A 19,165-nucleotide genomic window follows, 5' to 3' on the forward strand; every position below is an offset into this window, starting at 1 on the left:
TCACAGAGACTGTGGGAATAATTTTTAATTGGTTCAATGAGCACTTGCTTAAAACCTTCTGAATTTGGATTTGTCTTGGACGTGAGTACATGGCTTGAGGGCACTGGCTTGGGGAACAACCATGCTTCTGAGAAAATCAGAAAAACCTCTATAGATTTGATCTAAGTCTGAGAGTTGTTTTGGAGAGAACTAAAATGCAAAACATGACGATACTCATGAAAAACACTGTATAAAATAGAGACCATCACAACGCTTCCTTGAATATAACTGCAGAATTGTATAAGTCAATTATACAAAGTTAGGTCCCAATCCTGTGAAGACTCATGCATGTGATTAACTTTTGGGACAGTAAGTAGACCCATTGAGACTAATCACAGCACATAAGTAAGCATGTGTAAGTCTTTGCAGGGCCAGGTCCTTACTAGGGTTGTCAACTTTCTAATCGCACAAAACCGAACACCCTGGCCCCACCCCTTCCCTGAGGCCCTGCCCCTGCCTCTTCCCCAAGACCCTGCCCCCCACTCACGACATTCCCCCACCCTCACTCACTTTCACTGGGCTCGGGGAGGGGGTTGGGGTGGGGGAGGGAGGGAGGGCTCTAACTGGGGGTGCAGGCTCTGGGTTGGGGCCAGAAATGAGGTGCTCAGGGGGGTGGCTCTCGGCTGCAGCAGGGAGTTGGGATGTGGGAGGGGGGATGGGCTCTGGGCTGGGGGTGTGGGCTTTGGGCTGGGTCTGGGAATGAGGGGTTTAGGATGCAGGAGGGGGCTCTGGTTTGGGGGGGCCTCAGGGCTGGGGCAGGGAGTTGGGGCTCAGGGTTGGGGCACAGGCTTGCCTCTGGAGGCTCCTGGTCAGTGGTGCAGCAGGGCTAAGGCAGGCTCCCTACCTGTCCTGGCACCGCACTGCGGTTCAGAAGTGGCCAGCAGGTCTGGCTCCTAGGTGGGGGGCCAGGAGGCTCCATGCACTGCTCTCACCTGCAGGCATATCCCCCCCGCCCCCCGCACACAGCTCCCATTGTCTGCGGTTCCTAGCCAATGAGAATGTGGAGCTGGTGCTGGGGGCGAGGGCAGCGCGTGGAGCCGGACCTGCTGGGTGCTTCTGGGGCACAGTACAGTGCCAGGACAGGTAGGGACTAACCTGCTATAGACCTGCAACACTGCTGACCAGACTTTTAACAGCCCAGTCAGCAGTGCTGACTGGAGCCACCAGGGTCCCTTTTCAACTGGGCATTCTGGTCGAAAATGAGACACCTGGCAACCCTAGGCCTTGCAGAGCAGCAGGAGACAGATAGCAACGGGTACTTGTAGCTAATAGTACTGTAGAATTCTGCAACTATAGTCTGCAAATCTCTTGTGATTTCAGATGAGATTGAAAGAGAGAGATGCAGAGACATCTTCCATGTTACAGACCCAAGGTTCAAGAGTCTACCTTATTAATTGCAAAATCAATGTGGTGTTTACCTTTCCACTTTCATGAAAGACAAAGAGGTTCCTTGTCTGACCTTCTTTGCTGTATGTGATCTGCAGCCCATGAGGGTTTCTGATTTTCTCCGTCTGGAACATTGCGTTCAGATCCTTTACGCTGATCACAGCTTTTGGACCTTTAGACTGTGGAATGGAAAATGTCACCGGGTCAGCAGTGACTTTATGGAGGCTAATCAAGAACTATGGAGACAAATGACCAATAGGCCCCTAGGGAGCTGCAGACCAGCTTCCTGCAATGTCTGAAGCTGGCAAGGGCACTGAACTGACCACCCTGCACTAACTGAAGAAGCCTGATGCCTTGATTACCTGCGTCACGTATAAACCACATTTTGCTCTAGAGAATGACTTTTTTCTTGAGAAATGATGCTGTGCAACTCCAGTCTCTCCAGTCTGATTGTCTGGAGAACCATAAATTAGAGGTTGCCATAGATGGTAGACACGTGTGATGTGGGAGGAATGAGGTGGAGTGCAGGGTCCTATGCATGTGCATCGAGAGAACTCTGCTGGTAAAACCAGAGGTGCCTCCTGACAGCAGAACCCTTCTTCCTCTTCCTGCTCAACTGCCCAAGTCCCTTTTCCATGGTTCACCAAAGAGACGGGGATGAGGCTGCCGGGGGGCCAGAGGAGGTGGGGAGAAGGACCAGGTGCTCCCAGGTAGGACGGGAGCTGAATCAGACATCACAGATGTTACTTGGCACAGGATCCCCACCCCCCTCCAAATGCAGGGTTGGGCCTGGCAGCAAAGTCTAGGAAGCAGCAAAACGTCCAGCGGTTGTGCCTACGGGGACAGTGATGGTGCACTGGTCGGACTGGGCACTCACCTCTTTGGTGTAGTACTTCAGCACACCTTCTGTTGCCGACAAGAGGAACCGCCTCTTCAGGAACTGCCTGCTGTCCCGCCCCCGCTTCCACAGAAATCCTTCACGGCTGCCTGCAGATGCTAACAAGAGCAAGGGCGCCTCAGTGCTAGAGCCAAGGCAGCACTCGAGCCGGGCAGTTTGTCTAAGTGGATTTCTAGGTGCTCATTTCGCCTTGGAACTATGGAGCAGTGGAGGGCAACCATCTTCCATTCAGCCTGACACCTGGGACCCAATCCTGAGAGGCACTGGATGGCTCCTGGGAGGGGGTGAACCTCCTGGAGGTCGGTGAGAATTCCTGAGCCTAGCACCTTTTGGGCACTCCTGCCATCTAACTAACACGGATGACCTGCTTCCATCACTTGAACGTTCTCTCTTCACTGCCTCCCCTTGGCCTTCCCCAGACTGAAAGGCCCCTTTCTATACGAGGAATACTAGACACTGGAATGGAGTGGTTAGAGCAAGGACTTGGAAGTCCGGACTCCTAGATCTTACTCCTGTTACTTCTTTTGCAGGATCTAAGTCAGTTCATGTACTCACGCTATGCCTGCTGTACAATGGGAAATCTGGATGCCACACAGAGCAATAGGGAGAATGACTGACTGTTTGGAAAGCCTTTGGGAGCCTCACGGGGAAGCACAGGCTGTGGCTCTCCTACTGTTCTCTGTTACAATTCACAATCTCCCGGGTAGAGCAAAGATCGGGACTGGAGTTTCTCCAAACGACAGAAAGTGGGGAGTGTGCTTCCTTCTAACCCTCGTGGTGCTGCTCTGTATTCCTGCTGAGAGGGTAACTAAGATCAGGCCCGAAGGGAATGTCTAGACTGCAGTTAAACACCCACGGCTGGCCTCTGTCAAATGACTCAGGCTGTGGGGCTGTAAAATTGAGGTATAGACACTGGGGCTCATGCTGGAGCCTGTGCTCTGGGCCCCTTCTCCCAGAGCTCGGGTTCCAGCCCGACTGTCTACATTGCAGTTTTACAGACCTGCAGCCCAAGCCCCACAAGCCCAAGTCAGCTGAGACAGGCCAGCCATGGGTGTTTCACTGAAGTGTAGACATACCCTGCAATGACTTGACCAAGGTCACAGAGTCAGCTGGAGAGCTGGGAATAGAACCCAGGTCTCCCAACCCCACCACTCCAACAACCGCCCCTGCTGCTTCCCTAAACCAGGTATCTGGGTGCTCACGTTGGACTTGAAGTGAGAAAATGCCCGTTTTACTTGCCTAAAGGCCAATCTGAGTGTCCCCATGTGGGATTTCTTATTCTGATGCCCACCCTCAGAAACTGGGCCTCTCAGGTGAGAGGCTTTTGGCTGGCCACTCAGACAGATCAAACAGGACGAGGGTTTCGCAGCTGACTGAAAACAAAGTCACTCCAGCTCTCCCTCGGCATCAGGCTGACACACACAGGATTGCAGTTCTTGGGACTTTGGCCTCACCAGACTAAAAACCCTCCACAGACAATCACCTGAGGAACCTGTTTCATGGCAGACACTGGTGGCAACAAACTCTTCCCGCTCGTATTTAGCTCTGATCCATTGTTCTTTTAAAACTCTGAAGAGAGGAAATACGGATTAGTTAGATCTGCCTCTGTTCCCTTTCACTGACATTCCACAGCTCTTTCCAGCGATGTACAGAATGAGGCCAACCAATGCTACCTGAGGCATAGAAATAGACAGCTTCTGAGTGGTGCAAATTCACTCTAATTCCCCTGACTCCAAGGAGAGCAATTAGGGCCAAAGAGAAAATATAACTGGGAAACATTTAGTAACTGTTTGCTTAGGTAACATAGGCTGGTAGGAATGGCTATTTGCTGGCAGCAGAACTAAAATCACGCTCATGTTATTTCTCTGGCTGCAGTTTCCATGCAAGCTGCAAGAAGAATCTTGTTCCCTAAAGGGCAGAGTAATTAACGTGTGTTTTTGTAGGGAGGAGGAAATGTACGGCAAACAGGAGGAAATGAAAACCACCCGAAGAACTAGCCCAGCTTCCCTAGCTCTTGGATACACTAGAGAGATGCTGCAAAATGGAGTTTGGGGAGTCAGAAACCACTGTTCCTGGTAGGGTTCAACGCAGAGAAATTTGCAGATTCCCTGCCTGCACCGTGCAACCTAAAGCTGGATGACTTGTTCCCATCTTGGATGCTGGGGCTCACTTGGTTGTAAGCAATGCATTGTGCTACGAATCTTCGGGCTTGACTTGAAGGTGGTGTAAATTGACATCGCTCTGCTGATTCGCGGCAGAAGAGGCTCTGATCCTTAGATTACAAGCTCTTTGGGGCAAGGACTATCCTGTTACATGTATGTATAGTACTTAGCACAGTGGGGCCTTGACCTCTAGGTACTACTGCGACACAAATAATAATAACAACAATAAGTCACTGTGAATTGTTGAAAACATCTGGGCCTTAGAGCTGGAAAATGCTCCAGGACACGCTGGAGCCAAATCACAGGCAGCCAAGCCTAGAAAATGAAATTAAGGTAGAGTGTGGAATTTTCTCTGATCGACCCTATCACTGGGAAAACCAGCTCCCCAGTTTCTGTTCTCACAACCGTGGGCTCTCCTCTATGGTTTGGGACCAATCCTTAAACTGGGGGAATTCATGGAACAAGGCAAGCTTGAAATAGGAAGTGGAGCAGAGCGAGGGGGTAGAGGAAAGAATCATAAAATCGTAGGACTTGGAAGGGACCCTAAGGTCATCTAGTCCAGTCCCCTGCATTCATGGCAGGACTAAGTATTATCTAGGGGAACTCCTGTTATGCGGGAACACAGGGCTGGGATTAGGAGTGAAGCCCCAGAGGGAGATCGGGGAAAGCAGGGGAACTCCTATAATTCTACAGCACAGACAGGCCTGAGAATGAGGGGGAGACTATAGAGCAGATTCCAACAAACCTCTCATTTAACCCTCTCTTTCCTACTTTAATTCCTTTAACCTTCTATTTCAGCCGTTGAATCTTCTTAAACCTCAGGTGACATCTTAGTGCTGACCTCCTGCTCATTCAGAACATGGCCTGAGAACCAGGTCAAGTCCCTAATTGCCTAGCCAAGATTAATATCAGAGCCAGTGACAGAACCCAGGAGTTCCGACTCTGCTAATCAACGACCTGCTCCTGCTACACTGAAGTCAATGCCAAAACTCTCAGACCCAGATCCCCAAAGGTATTTAGGCACCTAACTCCCATTGATTTCAATGGACATTAGGCATTTAAAAATCTTTGAGGATCTGAGCCCCAGTGATTCTACTGGAGCAGAATTGGGTCCCAAGCCAATGGCGTGCACAAGCAAACTTAGTCATGCTTTTACAAAGTTGATGAGTTAATCAATAATATTTAGAACAGGCCTAATCCTAAAGATGGGATCCAACCTTCCAACCTTCCTGAGCTTTAGCACCAGGTCTAGAATTCACAGCCCAGGCCTCTCTCTATTATGAGAGCCCAACTGGTATCCCCGAAACCTATAACCTTTGTTTTAACATCCAAACTCCAGGACTGCTTCCCATCTCTATTAAATCTCCTCCATATAAACGCATGGAACGACTGTACCAGTTTAACAACCTTCAAGGTACAAATTGACACTAATGGGGATTGAACCTGTGGTTCTTAGGCTCCTAGACACCAGAAATCCCAATGTTTAAGCCATTAAACCACCTCTCAGAGAAAAAAAGTTTACAACTACAGTCCTCAAACTGAATTCACAGCTCATATGCTATAGGAAAGAAGAAGATAAAAACATAAGTCACTTAACAACGTACAAGGTATGGGCAAGATACATGGTCCTTTCCACTGCAGCCCTGATGGTCAAGATACATGGTCCTTTCCCTGCATGACCTGACATGCATTCAGATTACCCAACATGCTACTGGGAATTGTTAGTGAAGACACATTTATGGGGGGAAGCAGCAGTTACTGACTTGTAAAGGTTTGCAGCACTGAATAAGATAGCAGCTTACAGACAGTCCTTGGAATGGGGGATGTAATAGAAAGGAGGGACTTTTGCCTCATATTTAGCCTTGGCACAGAGATTCCCATGCGTCTTCATAAACTGCAAAACAAAAGACGTTTCAGTTAGCTGACTGGCAACCAGAAAAATCTATACTGTGACGTGAACATGGAATGAAACTAGGATCAAATGTAGCATTGTGCTCTGCTCAGATTGTGCATTTTGCCAGCCTCCCCACACCAGTATGTGTTTGTCTCTAGCCATTTGTACTCTCCTCCCTGGGGATAATAATACATACACCTCTCCACAGGGAGTTGGGAGGCTGAATTAATGTTTGAAAAGGGCATTGGGATGCTCAGGTAGAAGACATTATATACGTGAAAACCACCGTGTGCTTATAAAACACAATGTGCACTTATGGGGCTGTATAAATAATACATCATAATACTTTAGAGGCACAACACCTATTAGTGTGCTTTGATTTGACTTGTGGGCCAGAGGCACCCCAGAGTTACCAGCAGGGATTAATTTGGCTCCCTGTGGTTTTTGTTAATCTGAGCAGGCTATTTTGGAACACGGGACAGAAAAGGATGTGCTGAAATACAGCAGAGTGGACATGAATTCTTGCTTTCTCCATCTGTACCTCTACTAGATCATTCTCCCAGAAGTCAAGGTGGATGGATTTGACCCTGGTGATTTCAGGAAGGTTGCGATGAATCCCAGAGCAATTCAAACAAATGAATATTCCAAGCTTGTAAGAGGCCCACTCAGGATCTAAACACAAATTGAAAGAAGGCAATAGTGCAATATACAATACAGCATGTAGCAAAACACTGAGAAGAGGACAACCGTATGCGGGGTACATCTTCTAATCAAAACCACATCAGAATCTGCACCAAATCCAACCCTGGAGTGTGTGGAGCTCACTCCACTGCAGTCAATGAAATGGCACCTGCTTACACTAGCAGGGAAAATGGCCCGTTATTCTGCAGCTTTGCAATCAAACATCTGTTTTAAAAATAAATGTGGATGATAAGCTAGAGAGGAAACCTGTACATATGGGCAGGGCAATGGCAGAGTAGAACCTGGGCTCATTATTGGTTCAGCACCTGAGACTCCTGTTTGACCACTGGTGTCAATGTAATGCCAATTGCACAAGGTTGTGGGTGCTCTGCACCACTGGAAATTAAGCCTTTGGGGTACAATTGTCAAAAGCTCCTAAGTGACTTAGGAGCCTAAGTCCAATTTCCAGAATTGATTTAGGCACTTAGGGCTAGAAACACAATAGGAATTAGGTGTCTAACTGCCACTTTAAGCATCTAAATCCCAGAATCAGGCCCCACTGGGTTTCACACAGTGCTGCTAAACTCTGTAGGTACCTATACTCACTCGGGACCTACATTTTGCAGTAAAATTCGCTAGCGCCTACGTTTCTGCCTCTGCACACATGCCCTGCAGCCGCACATGAGGCAGCCAGACACTTAAGCCTCAGAGCAATTCATGAACCAGGGATGATAGGTGTTGATTTGCTTAGCTCACCTGTGGAGCCCAAGGTGGTAAACAGGCTCAGAGCTTGCCTAGTGGATCGGTGAGCTTACACAATATGACAGAGGAGGCAGAACTTCCTCATAATGTTTAGCCCAGTGGTTAGGCCACTCACCCGGATATGGGAGAGCCCTGGTTCAAGTCCCCCTTGACCTGAGGGAGAAAGCATTTGAACAGGGATCTACTACCTCTTAGGGCAGGGCCCTTGTCACCAGACTATGGGATATTCTGATGTGAGGCTCCCTCAATGTGTACTGATGAAGCTGTTCTGCTGTGGATAATTTTAAAGAGTCATCAGAGCCGGGGGACTGGACCGGACCCTGAGTCTCCCTGGTGAGTGTTCCAACCACCAAGGGTACAGAGTCAGCCTCGCACATATTTGCTTTCTCTCTCTCTTTGTCTGGCCCCATGATCCTTTCACTATTTATCCACAGTGGAGCAGCTTCAACAGGACCAACTGAGGGAGCCTCACATCCGAATATCCCTAGCCCAATGGTTAGGCACTCACCTGAGAGGTATCAAATCCCTTCTCCTCTCAGGCTGAGGAGGGTTTGAGCTGGGGGCTCTCCCACATCCAAGGTGAGTACCCCAGCCTTGGGGCTAAAAGTACTGAGGGACCTTCTGGCCCCCTCCAAAAGCAGCATAGGTGCCTAACCCCAAGAGAGGATTTGCAGCTGAGACTCTCATGCAGAGGAAGGTGCCTCCCTCCAGTCCAGACTTACATCAAGCTCCCTGAGAGGAGTGAGGATTAGGACATATGCCTCATCTTGGCCTCTCCCATTGGCTAGTTTAGGCAGGGAGCCACCTTGAGTCCTGGCTTTTGTAAATCCCATCACCAGAGTAGCAATAAAATGGACATGTGAAGGCAAGTGAAAATGAGGCTGCCCGAAAACAACATGGCGAAGAGCTGTGGAAGCCGAGCTGAAAAACCTGGGGCATAGCTGGGGAACCACTGAAAGACTTGGCAGAAACAGACAGGAGTGGAGGAGCTTCGTCACTGCCCTAAAGGCCAGAGGCGTAATGGGAACATCATGATGATGATTCTAATGGACTTATCTCTCCCCTTTCATTGTCTAGGGAGCCTAGTCGGTGAACTCAGGCTTTGTGGATCACAAGTGATTCTCTAGGCACCTCAAAGTTAGGCGTGGCGATGCTCAGTGTTGCCACGCCTATGTTTCTTTGTGAATCTGGCCCATATCGGAGCTTTAGTGGGGGCCCCCAAAACTGAAACACTGAATAGTGACCAGTTAGACAAATGTTGGATTCAGCTTCTGTCCACCAGTTTTCCCATCTGTAAAATAGGGGTTATGATGCTTACTGATCTTTAGAAAAGACTTTGAGGTCTATGGATGAAAAGCATAAATACAAAGTATTATTATTGTTATTACTACTATTATTATTCAACACCAGTGTGAGGACTGAAACCAAAGCTGTAAAGGGACACCGTCAACTTAAAAATCACCCTCTCTCTGATTAGTTTTCACTGACCTTTGCTCCAAGTCACACCAATGGTTACTATCATTGAAAGAGACTGGGGAGAAAAAGTGTGTTCCCTTTGTGTTTTGACAGCATTTAGCATATCATCAGTTTCATTGGTCCCTCTCTATACTCAGTCCACCGCCCCTGTTGTCTGTGTGGTTCTTTCACACAGCACTAGCGGACAGAAAACATTTAAAACAATTAGAAAATGTGATTGTAAAATCACAGAAGGGGGAAAAGGACTAAGGGACAGATGTACAACCACATAAATATTTTTTTTTTTATTGACTAGATAGGTAAATGAACACTGTCCCTTTAAATGTCATCTGTTGAAGTGTGCTTTGCTCATTTTCACATTCTTTCAGTAAAAGAAGTGAAAAGCCGTGGCAGTTCCCTGCTATTCTCAGCATGGGTTTCAGGAACTTTGTGAAGTAAGATTTCAGAGTAACAGCCGTGTTAGTCTGTATTCGCAAAAAGAAAAGGAGGACTTGTGGCACCTTAGAGACTAACCAATTTATTTAAGCATAAGCTCAAAGTACAAGTTAGCCATGTCCAGGACATAGCTAACTAGCACTGATGGCTACAATTCTGATATTAAGTGGCAGCAGGATCCTGATCACGGGAAACACAAGGATGGCTTGGATTGGCAGGACGGATCAGACCCTAGGTGGGCTGGGAGCTCCGGGGGTGTGGGTGGATCTCTATAATGTTGTCACACAAAGAGGCAGACTGGAGCTCAGTGCGCTGCACAAGTCACACAGCGGGGGTGGGGGGGAAGCACATCTACACTACAGTTGCTCCAGCTGTACCACGGTAGCTGGTTCTTACATCAAGGGAAGGGGTATTTCTTCTGCTGTAGTAAATTCACCTCTCTGCATGTAGCGATTCTTCGCTTTGCCTAGCCACCTCTACACTGGGGGTTCGGGCGACCTCACTGCAGCGCTAAGGGCAGGACATTTTTCCCAGCCCAGAGCAAGGCAGCCAGGTGGGTCTAATTTTTAATTGTAGCCCAGGCCTCACTCTCCAGTCAAATCAAATGCAGGGCTTGGCTGCTGCTTGGGAGAGCAAGAGGGAGAGTGGGGTGGGGGGTGCACACTACTTCCGGGGGTGTCCCAATGGGGAAGTGGGGAGTAGAGAGTTGAAGGAGGGACAGGGAGGTCCTGAGTGATGAGAAGTGACTAAGGGCAGAAGCAGTCCTGGATAATGGAGAGGGGGAGAGAGCTTGAGAGAGTGGTACAGGGGATGGAGAAACAAGTCCCGAGCAGGGAGTGGGCATATGGGCAAGGGAGGGAGAGGTGGAGTCCTGGGGGAGTGGAGATTCAATCCGGGGAGGGACAGGGATTGACAGACGGCGGGGAGAGGTAGCCGTGGGGCAGCCCAGGCGGCTGATTGCGCCCTAGGGACGTTTCCTCTTACCGGCTGTCCCGCAGTCTGCGCACTGGGCGTTCCCTGTCCCGGCTGCCCGCAGCACCTCTAGCAGCAGCGTCTTGGTGAAATCCGGATCCACCATCCTGCCCCTGGCCGCTCCGCCCGCGGACGGCCACACGCTGCCGCAGCCCCGGGGCTGCTGGGGGCGAGGCTCCAGCCTCGCCCGGCTGCACTTCAGCCTAGAAATGAGGAAACGCGACTCCTGCTCCGGCCCGGGTGGGAGAGGCTCTGTCACCGCCCATCAGGGAGCTTCCTCCCCCCACCCCGGCCCTCAGCCCCCCCAGATCACAACCGCCCCCTGCCTCGGCAGGACCCGCCCAGGGAGCCCCGCAGCCCAGCGACTGCAGGGAAATCCTTGTGCTGGTGGCGGGACAAGGCTCGCCAGGGCGAATTCTCGGGGTGGGGGAGGGGGGCGAGAACAGAACAGAACAGACCCCCCCCCCGCTTTATCCTGCTCTCCTGGTTACTGCAGAACGTCACTCACCCCCCCGCCGGCCAGAGAGCTCTGGGGTAGTACTGTGGGCGGCCCTCACAGGTGGAGCCTAGGCGGGTTGGGAGCTTTGGGGGCTGTAGTTCACACATCAGACCCTGGGGGCGGGGGGGTTGTGGCTCACACAGATCAGACCCTAGGGGGCTGGGAGCTCTGGGGCTGTGGCTCACACAGATCAGACCCCGGGGGGCTGGGAGCTCTGGGGCTGTGGCTCACACAGATCAGACCCCGGGGGGCTGGGAGCTCTGGGGCTGTGGCTCACACAGATCAGACCCTAAGGGGGTTGGGAGCTCTGGGGCTGTGGCTCACACAGATCAGACCCTAGGGGGCTGGGAGCTCTGGGGCTGTGGCTCACACAGATCAGACCCCGGGGGGCTGGGAGCTCTGGGGCTGTGGCTCACACAGATCAGACCCCGGGGGGCTGGGAGCTCTGGGGCTGTGGCTCACACAGATCAGACCCTAGGGGGCTGGGAGCTCTGGGGCTGTGGCTCACACAGATCAGACCCCGGGGGGCTGGGAGCTCTGGGGCTGTGGCTCACACAGATCAGACCCCGGGGGGCTGGGAGCTCTGGGGCTGTGGCTCACACAGATCAGACCCTAGGGGGGCTGGGAGCTCTGGGGCTGTGGCTCACACAGATCAGACCCCGGGGGGCTGGGAGCTCTGGGGCTGTGGCTCACACAGATCAGACCCTAGGGGGCTGGGAGCTCTGGGGCTGTGGCTCACACAGATCAGACCCCGGGGGGCTGGGAGCTCTGGGGCTGTGGCTCACACAGATCAGACCCCGGGGGGCTGGGAGCTCTGGGGCTGTGGCTCACACAGATCAGACCCTAAGGGGGTTGGGAGCTCTGGGGCTGTGGCTCACACAGATCAGACCCTAGGGGGCTGGGAGCTCTGGGGCTGTGGCTCACACAGATCAGACCCCGGGAGGCTGGGAGCTCTGGGGCTGTGGCTCACACAGATCAGACCCTAGGGGGGCTGGGAGCTCTGGGGCTGTGGCTCACACAGATCAGACCCCGGGAGGCTGGGAGCTCTGGGGCTGTGGCTCACACAGATCAGACCCTAGGGGGCTGGGAGCTCTGGGGCTGTGGCTCACACAGATCAAACCCTGGGGGGCTGGGAGCTCTGGGGCTGTGGCTCACACAGATCAGACCCTAGGGGGCTGGGAGCTCTGGGGCTGTGGCTCACACAGATCAGACCCTAGGCGGGTTGGGGGCTCTAAGGTTGGGGCTCTCACCCTGGGGCTAGGGCAGTTGTGGCATTGCCCCACTCCCTTATGTTGCGCTACTCCCCCCCCCCTTTGCTGGCAGTACAGGGGAAGGCCACTGCGGGGAGCCAGGCCCAATCTCTCTTCTGCCCGGCCCCGCCTGAGGCCGGAACGTTTCTTACCAGCCGGGGGGGGCCGGGGCCTCTTTGCCCTGACCCACCTGGGGTGAAGCGCGGCCTGGCTGGGTGGGCAGGATGAGTTTCAGCGTCTGGCTCCCGAGCCTCCTCCGGAGAGGTAGAGATTGGGGGGAGGGGGTCGGTCGGTCTGTCTGAGGGGAGAGAGGGAGAGATTCCGGTGGTGATGGGGGGAGTCGGTCGGTCTGTCTGGGTGGAGAGGGAGAGATTTTTGCGGGGTCGGTCTGTCTTCGGGGGGGTAGAGGGAGAGATTCCGGGGGGGGGGGAGGGTTGATCTGTCTGTCTGGTGGGGGTAGATGGAGAGATTCCGGGGGGGGGAGGGTTGGTCTGTCTGTCTGGTGGGGGTAGAGGGAGAGATTCCGGGTGGGGGGAGGGTTGGTCTGTCTGTCTGGTGGGGGTAGAGGGAGAGATTCCGGGAGGGGGGGGGGTCGGTCTGTCTGGGGGGAGAGGGAGATTTTTTGGGGGGTCAGTCTGTCTGGGGGGGAGGGAGAGAGTCTGGGGGACGTGTTGGTCTGTCTGGGGGGGAGAGGGAAAGATTCTGGGGGGTTCAGTCTGTCTGTGGGGGGGGAGGGAGAGATTCCGCGGTGGGGTGTCGGTCGATCTGTCTGGGTGGAGAGGGAGAGATTCCGGGGGGGGTCGGTCTGTCTGGGGGAGAGTGAGATATTTTTTGGGGGTCAGACTGTCGTGGGGGGGGGTAGAGGGAGAGATTCTGCGTGGGTCGGTTTGTCTGGGGCGAGAAGGAGAGATTCTAAGGGAGGGTCTCTCTGTGAAGGAGTGGCCCACCCCCTTTGTGCCAAGTTGGGGGTACCTGGTTCTGGGTGGTAGGTAGCAGCAGAAACCTGCTGCTTGGAAGTTGTTTGGGCCTGGTTGCCCTGCGTCCAGCACTGGCCTGACACACTAGTCCTGTTGGATTCCTTCCTAGGGGCTGATCAGATAGCAGTGAGCACGTTTTGGGGTGCGACAAGGTTGGTGAAAGAGACATGCTCAGGAGCCCCACAGCGGTCTTCTTTCTTGTAGCTGGAAGCTCATCTCTTTCACCCACAGAAGTTGGTCCGGTAACAGATCTTGCCTCCCGCACCATGTCCCGCTAATATCCTGGGACCCACAGGTTACAACTACACTGCAAACAACACTTTCTGGTGATCTTTTGAGGCCCACCCACTTACCCTGGTCCAACACTAAAATAAACATGCAGAGTTAAGCCTCTGCCTCTCTCCAGTGCTTTATGGACAGCCTCATAGTGTAGAGGAGGCCTCTGACTGGTGTGGGATTTGCCCTCCCAGGCCCATGGGTAACACTGCTCTTCTGCTGCTGCTCTTATTCACTATTCCTTGATGAATTTACCTTGACAGCCCTGTGGACTAAAGTGGTCCATTTGCCTGCAATAGGCAGAACAATACAAACCACACTTCTTCCCCCATGGGCCTCAAGCCAACCTTGGTTCAGAGGAGTAACCTCTGTAGCTGAGGGTAATTCAGTCTCCATGCTCCTTCCCTGCTTAGCATCTGCTGCAGCTAGCATCTGGGGAACAGCTAGTAGCAGTTGTGAAAGTGATACTTATCCCCTAAGAAACAGACTGAAACAATCAACTCATTTCACAGGTCATTGAACATCTATCCACTGGGTTTGGGTCATTACTTACCAGGGCTAGATTTAAGTGGGGTCATAGAACAGTGGCTCATTAATGGGTGGCAATAAATGTCAATAAAAAAACCCATCAACACAAATAGCAGAGGAAGTTTAAAATGATTGGTGGCCCTTTTCTTGAATTCTTAATTTTTCTATAACCTGTTTGAAATGCTAGATTTCTGAAGCCAATTTTAATTAACAGGAATTAAAAAGTTGGCCAATGCTTTTTTTTTCTTTGTATGGCACAGAAATAAATTTGTGAGATGGGCACCTCACAATGAGGTATCGATGTACGTGTTCAGTAAGTTAATGAAGACATTGTTTTAACTCATTTTTTCTTCAGGAAGGTATTTCTTTCATGTCCCTTTGGGTTCATGTCAGCTTCAGCCCCTGTACCATTCCTGGTGTCAGAAAAAATCAACATCTGCTGTGCAACAGAACTGTGTCAATTCCCCAACAACGAATCAAACCTTCAAGACACCAGAAGATGCACTCTCTAATTTGTACTCTTCTGAACAACAAGCTGTCATCCTGCAAGTGCTCAACACAGCATCTGAGAGAGAGCTTTCCACCATTAAACTATTACGAGGACGAAAATCTGTCAGCGTAATTAAGCATAGGGAAAAATATGGACCATTTCAGAACTTGCAGAGTTTATTGAACGTGCCTCTCTTTCAATATAAAACTACTGTTAAGGTGTGTAACTTTATCCTCAATCCGTCTGAGAAAGGAGATAGAAGAGAGAGAAAAATACAAGACACCAGGCCTGCAATGAGGTTTATTAAACCTGAAATAGAGAGAGAGAGGTTGGAGGTATACAACATTTTTAATTTGATTTTATCAACAAACTACTCTTATTTTCAGAATAAACTTATTCCCATAAATCAAACATTTTAATAATTCATCAAAGAGTAGATATACATTTCTTGTTAAGTGGTATTTTCCCCAAGACATCAAATAATATTTAGTACTTAGTGTTTTACATCTTCAAAATGCAGAATAATTTTTTTTCTCATTTTCAGACTTTAGATAGCATTGTGTCTGTTGTTTTTGGCACCCGTAAAATTGCATGGGCTCATGTTGATCGAAATCTAGCAGTTCATGACTGGCAACAAGAAGAGTGTGGTAGATTCATGAAAGGAACCTATATTCCAGCAGTGTATCTGGAAGAAGTAAGTAGCATATGCTTGAGACTTTAATAAACATCAACTCCTCCCCTTGTATCTCTGTTAATCTTAAATTGCTTATTCTTAGGGCTGCCATTGTACAGTATGTAAAAATTGACTTAATGTTCAAAGGCAGGGCTTTCATTTTAGCAATTCTAAGCTGTATTTATTTTGCTAGTTTGATCTAGTTAGAAATCCTTCAGAGTTCAAAAGAGACCTACTTTACAAATGTTATTAGGAACTGTAACTACTGCAATCAACCTTTGATAAAGAATCTAGCAGGTGAGTAGCCCCAAAATTTATCCCATAATTAGTGTGTGCAGGACTTGAGTTGCAGACAGAAATGGGAAGGCTGTCTTCTTTCTAACACTATTTTTTTGGATCTCTGCAAGTACCAGACTCTGCAAGAGAGATGCACCCATTCCCTCCCTCTACACTGCAGGTAGACATCTGTGACTTGGGCTTGCAGGGCTCAGGCTGCAGTGCTGTTTAATTGTGGTGTAGGCTTTCTGGCTCTTGCTGCAGCCCCCTGCTCTGGGACCCTCCCACCACACAGGGTCCTAGAGTGTGGTCAATTAAACTGCTCTGCGTCCTGAACTCCATGAGCCCAAGTCATCTGGCATGAACCAGCCATGGGTTTTTAATTGCAGCTAGACATACCCTTAAAGTACTTACAAAAACTAAGGCTGAGCTGCTTGTAACGGTCACTCTACCACAGTATTTATAATCTGACATCTTCTCAGCACACTTTGTGTGTGCCAGAGGACTGGTTAACTTTCTCCCATTTTCACCGTAATTACAGTTTCTTTAAATTTAGACTCAAGTGCTCTTCAAAGTAGTACAGGAGCAGAGCTTGTCAAAAATATGCAATTTGGACACTTTTTAAATTGAAATTCCCACAAAATGGGTAAAGGTCTCATGAAGACTACATTCCAGTTTTGACCAGACAGTTACTACATAATTTCTTATAAAAACCACCTTCATATTTGAGAGACAATAACTATGAAATCTTGTGTTGATTTCTGGTTTAAATGAATCCTTGGTGCTAGCATTCATGCTTATTTGTTTCCCCCTTCTAGATTTCTTCAGTAGTTTCTAAGATTCCTGAAGCTGATCTTTATATTCTGGAAAAAAATGGACTGTCTGCTCAAAATACAAATCTCTTTCCTATAACATTACATCTTCGCACTGTGGAAGCTATGCTGTATGCCCTATTACAAAAGACATTTATGCAAGATGGCCAGCACAAGGTACTAAGTATGGCCCGAAGCACTGTAGGAAAACACTTCGGACTGATAGTAGGAGACTCTCGAACTAGTGGAATGGACCTGGTGAAACAGTTTCTTTTACAGTCTGTTACCCAAGAACAGCCCCGGTTGTCCTTTCCCCGGAATAAGGTGGTATGTTACAGAAACCTATTTTCTTCAGTCACACAAAACAGAGTTGAGGAGATGTGTGATTCATTACTACAGGCTCTAGCCTTCTATGAACTTTTGTTAAATAACACTACTTAAACCTTTTGCTGTTATGAGCAGAACCACAATAAACTTAACTCTAATGTTTTGATCAAGTATCAGATACTGACTGACATTAAATGTTGTGCTGATGAGCAGAAGCCAAGTTTACATGTGCTGTTCACTGCTATCTATCAAGGCAATCTGTTTTTTCTGTATTCAAAATATCTTTGGAGGATGTGTATGTCACATGAGGCTGTAACCTCAGCTGCAGCAGCTCATCCTCCAAATGAACAGATGCTGATTTTTATGGCTTTTCTACACACAGTTGTTCCTGATTATGTAGACACATATTCTGGAATAAATCCAGAACCATTCCACGTGTAGACAAACCCTTGTCTACAATCGAGTGTGATATGTCTTCCAGAGTGATTGTAAAATAAGACCTTCCCCACCCCTCTAGTCACAGCTGTAGCAGTATCGATCTACTTTCTTCCTCCAGCCTCTCCCCATGCCCCAGTGATCCCATTCCCTGATCTCCCTTGTGCCCACTCCCATCCCCTACCTTACTCTTTTCCTTAACCTCTGACTCTCCCCCCACCATACAAACATGTTTTAGTCTCTCCCATCTTAAACAAATCTACTCTTGCCTCCACTTGTCTCTCCAACTACTTACTGCTCCTTCTCCCTTTTGATAGATACTGCTAAACTGGGACTGGCGGTGAACACTTTGGACTTGAGTGACATGTTCCAAGGGAAGGGCTGGAGTAGCTGAGGAGTAACATACCCTATCAGGCCAGAGGTCCACACTGATCAGCCACTGAGTGGCACACCTCATCAAGCTAGCAGATCTCAGCTTTGTTATTCCTGGGGGCATTCTGTGCCAAAAAATTAAATATTCTGCACACAGTTTAAAAATTCTGCAAATTTGTCAAAACAACACTACATAATCATGCCACTTTCAATTAGTTTGGTAATTTATTTCAAAATACCTGTCCGCAAATATGTCTAACAATAGACACACAAAAATCCCCCCAGGAATAGAGAGTTAAAGAAACCCCTATGACAACCCAGTTCCTGTTTCTCTGCCCCTCTCCCAGAGCCCAGCCGGGGGGGACAGGACACCTACAACTCTTTCCCCCCCCAGCCAGTACACCCAAACCACCTCCTCCCCAGAGCCCAACTGCAGGGCTCCCCCAGCCCAGATACTCACACCCCATCCCTTCCAGAGCCCAGGGATCCAGAGGGAGAAATAGCCAGATGCTCAGTCCCAGGCTTGCATGGAGTTTCCTGCACGCTGCCCTCTCCTTCCCTCAGGGCATGCCGGGAACTGCAGCTGCCAGGAACCCTTAGTTCCCTCTCCCTTCCCGCAGCAGTGTCTTCTATGTGTAAGCTGGGCTCTGCTGTGGTCAGTGGCAGTTTAGCAGCACTGCAGCCCATTTCTATGGGGGAAAGGAAATTCAGCACGCATGTTAATTTTTGCAAAATTCTGCATTGTGCAGTGGTGCAGAATTCTCCCAGAAGTATTATGAGCACCAGTGGTACTAGAGGCATCAGGGGTATGTGTATGGGGAGACAAAAGGCAGAACTACAGCACTTCTTGAGCGGACTATTTTTTGCAAAGAAAAGAATTCTGCACTGGACATGCACAGAATTCCTCCAGAAGTAATAAATGAGGGAGCGCCCAGAACTGTAACACCAAACATTAAGCCTAAGCCATATGGGATGCATGTTCCCCTTTCCTCCCTGCAAGGAGGACCCAGGGACACTACCCCCACATCTGGGTAGAGAAAGAACCTGAAAAACTGAACATTTTTGGCAGGTTGGGGTTTTGTGGCTTTTTTTAATGTTACCAACAACAAGCATACTTTCTAAACCTAAAAAAAAAAAAAAATCTGAAATAGGATTAGGATTTGTGTAGTATTAAAACCTTTAAATGGGTCATAGCTACATAGAGAACCATATACAGTTTGTAAACGTAAGTGGGTATATTTTATTCTTTACAAAAAACTGTACAGAATCAATTGATACTTAAAATATCTAGTGCGATTAGACCCTTGATACAACTAAGAGCTGTTTAGCTACCATTTAATAAATATACATCACATTCTGTTGCTTGAAATCCTGCACTAATCTTAAAACAACAATTTACTTTACCATAAGCATGTTCAGTAGTAAACTATAATGGAAAGAAGCCAGGAAAAGGTAGGGTGAGAGAGCAGCTACAGAGGGTGCTAAAACAACCGGTCTCCTCAAAAGTTATAGGAATGTCTGATTAATTGATGTGAAATTGTGTGT

The 19,165-nt window shown here is 49.3% G+C and overlaps 2 protein-coding genes across 7 annotated transcripts in view; one reads left to right on the forward strand and one right to left on the reverse strand.

Moving 5' to 3' along the window:
• Nucleotides 1–11,096, reverse strand: part of ADAP2 (ArfGAP with dual PH domains 2) — a 22,179-nt gene extending 11,083 nt beyond the window's left edge. For 2 of the 6 annotated variants that reach the window (XM_075119239.1, XM_075119238.1), the window contains exons 1-6: nucleotides 10,718–11,096; nucleotides 6,921–7,051; nucleotides 6,288–6,379; nucleotides 3,807–3,892; nucleotides 2,303–2,421; nucleotides 1,458–1,604 (exon numbers count right to left, since the gene is read on the reverse strand). In XM_075119239.1, coding sequence (XP_074975340.1) covers nucleotides 1,458–1,604; nucleotides 2,303–2,421; nucleotides 3,807–3,892; nucleotides 6,288–6,379; nucleotides 6,921–7,051; nucleotides 10,718–10,811 — 669 coding nt within the window. In that variant the 5' untranslated portion in view covers nucleotides 10,812–11,096. The remainder of the gene's footprint in view (nucleotides 1–1,457; nucleotides 1,605–2,302; nucleotides 2,422–3,806; nucleotides 3,893–6,287; nucleotides 6,380–6,920; nucleotides 7,052–10,717) is intronic. The other 4 variants (XM_075119240.1, XM_048819290.2, XM_048819292.2 and 1 more) reach the window with 2 other exon arrangements.
• A 1,450-nt stretch (nucleotides 11,097–12,546) lies between these two features.
• On the forward strand, nucleotides 12,547–16,984 carry TEFM (transcription elongation factor, mitochondrial). The gene is made up of 4 exons (XM_048819294.2): nucleotides 12,547–12,718; nucleotides 14,591–15,060; nucleotides 15,270–15,419; nucleotides 16,493–16,984. Exons 1-4 carry the CDS (start codon nucleotides 12,679–12,681, stop codon nucleotides 16,925–16,927), a joined length of 1,095 nt encoding a protein of 364 aa, XP_048675251.1. The 5' UTR covers nucleotides 12,547–12,678; the 3' UTR covers nucleotides 16,928–16,984.
• Nucleotides 16,985–19,165: the final 2,181 nt, after the last annotated feature.

This window comes from Caretta caretta, chromosome 14 (assembly GCF_965140235.1).
Source record: "Caretta caretta isolate rCarCar2 chromosome 14, rCarCar1.hap1, whole genome shotgun sequence".
NCBI classification, from domain to species: domain Eukaryota; kingdom Metazoa; phylum Chordata; order Testudines; family Cheloniidae; genus Caretta; species Caretta caretta.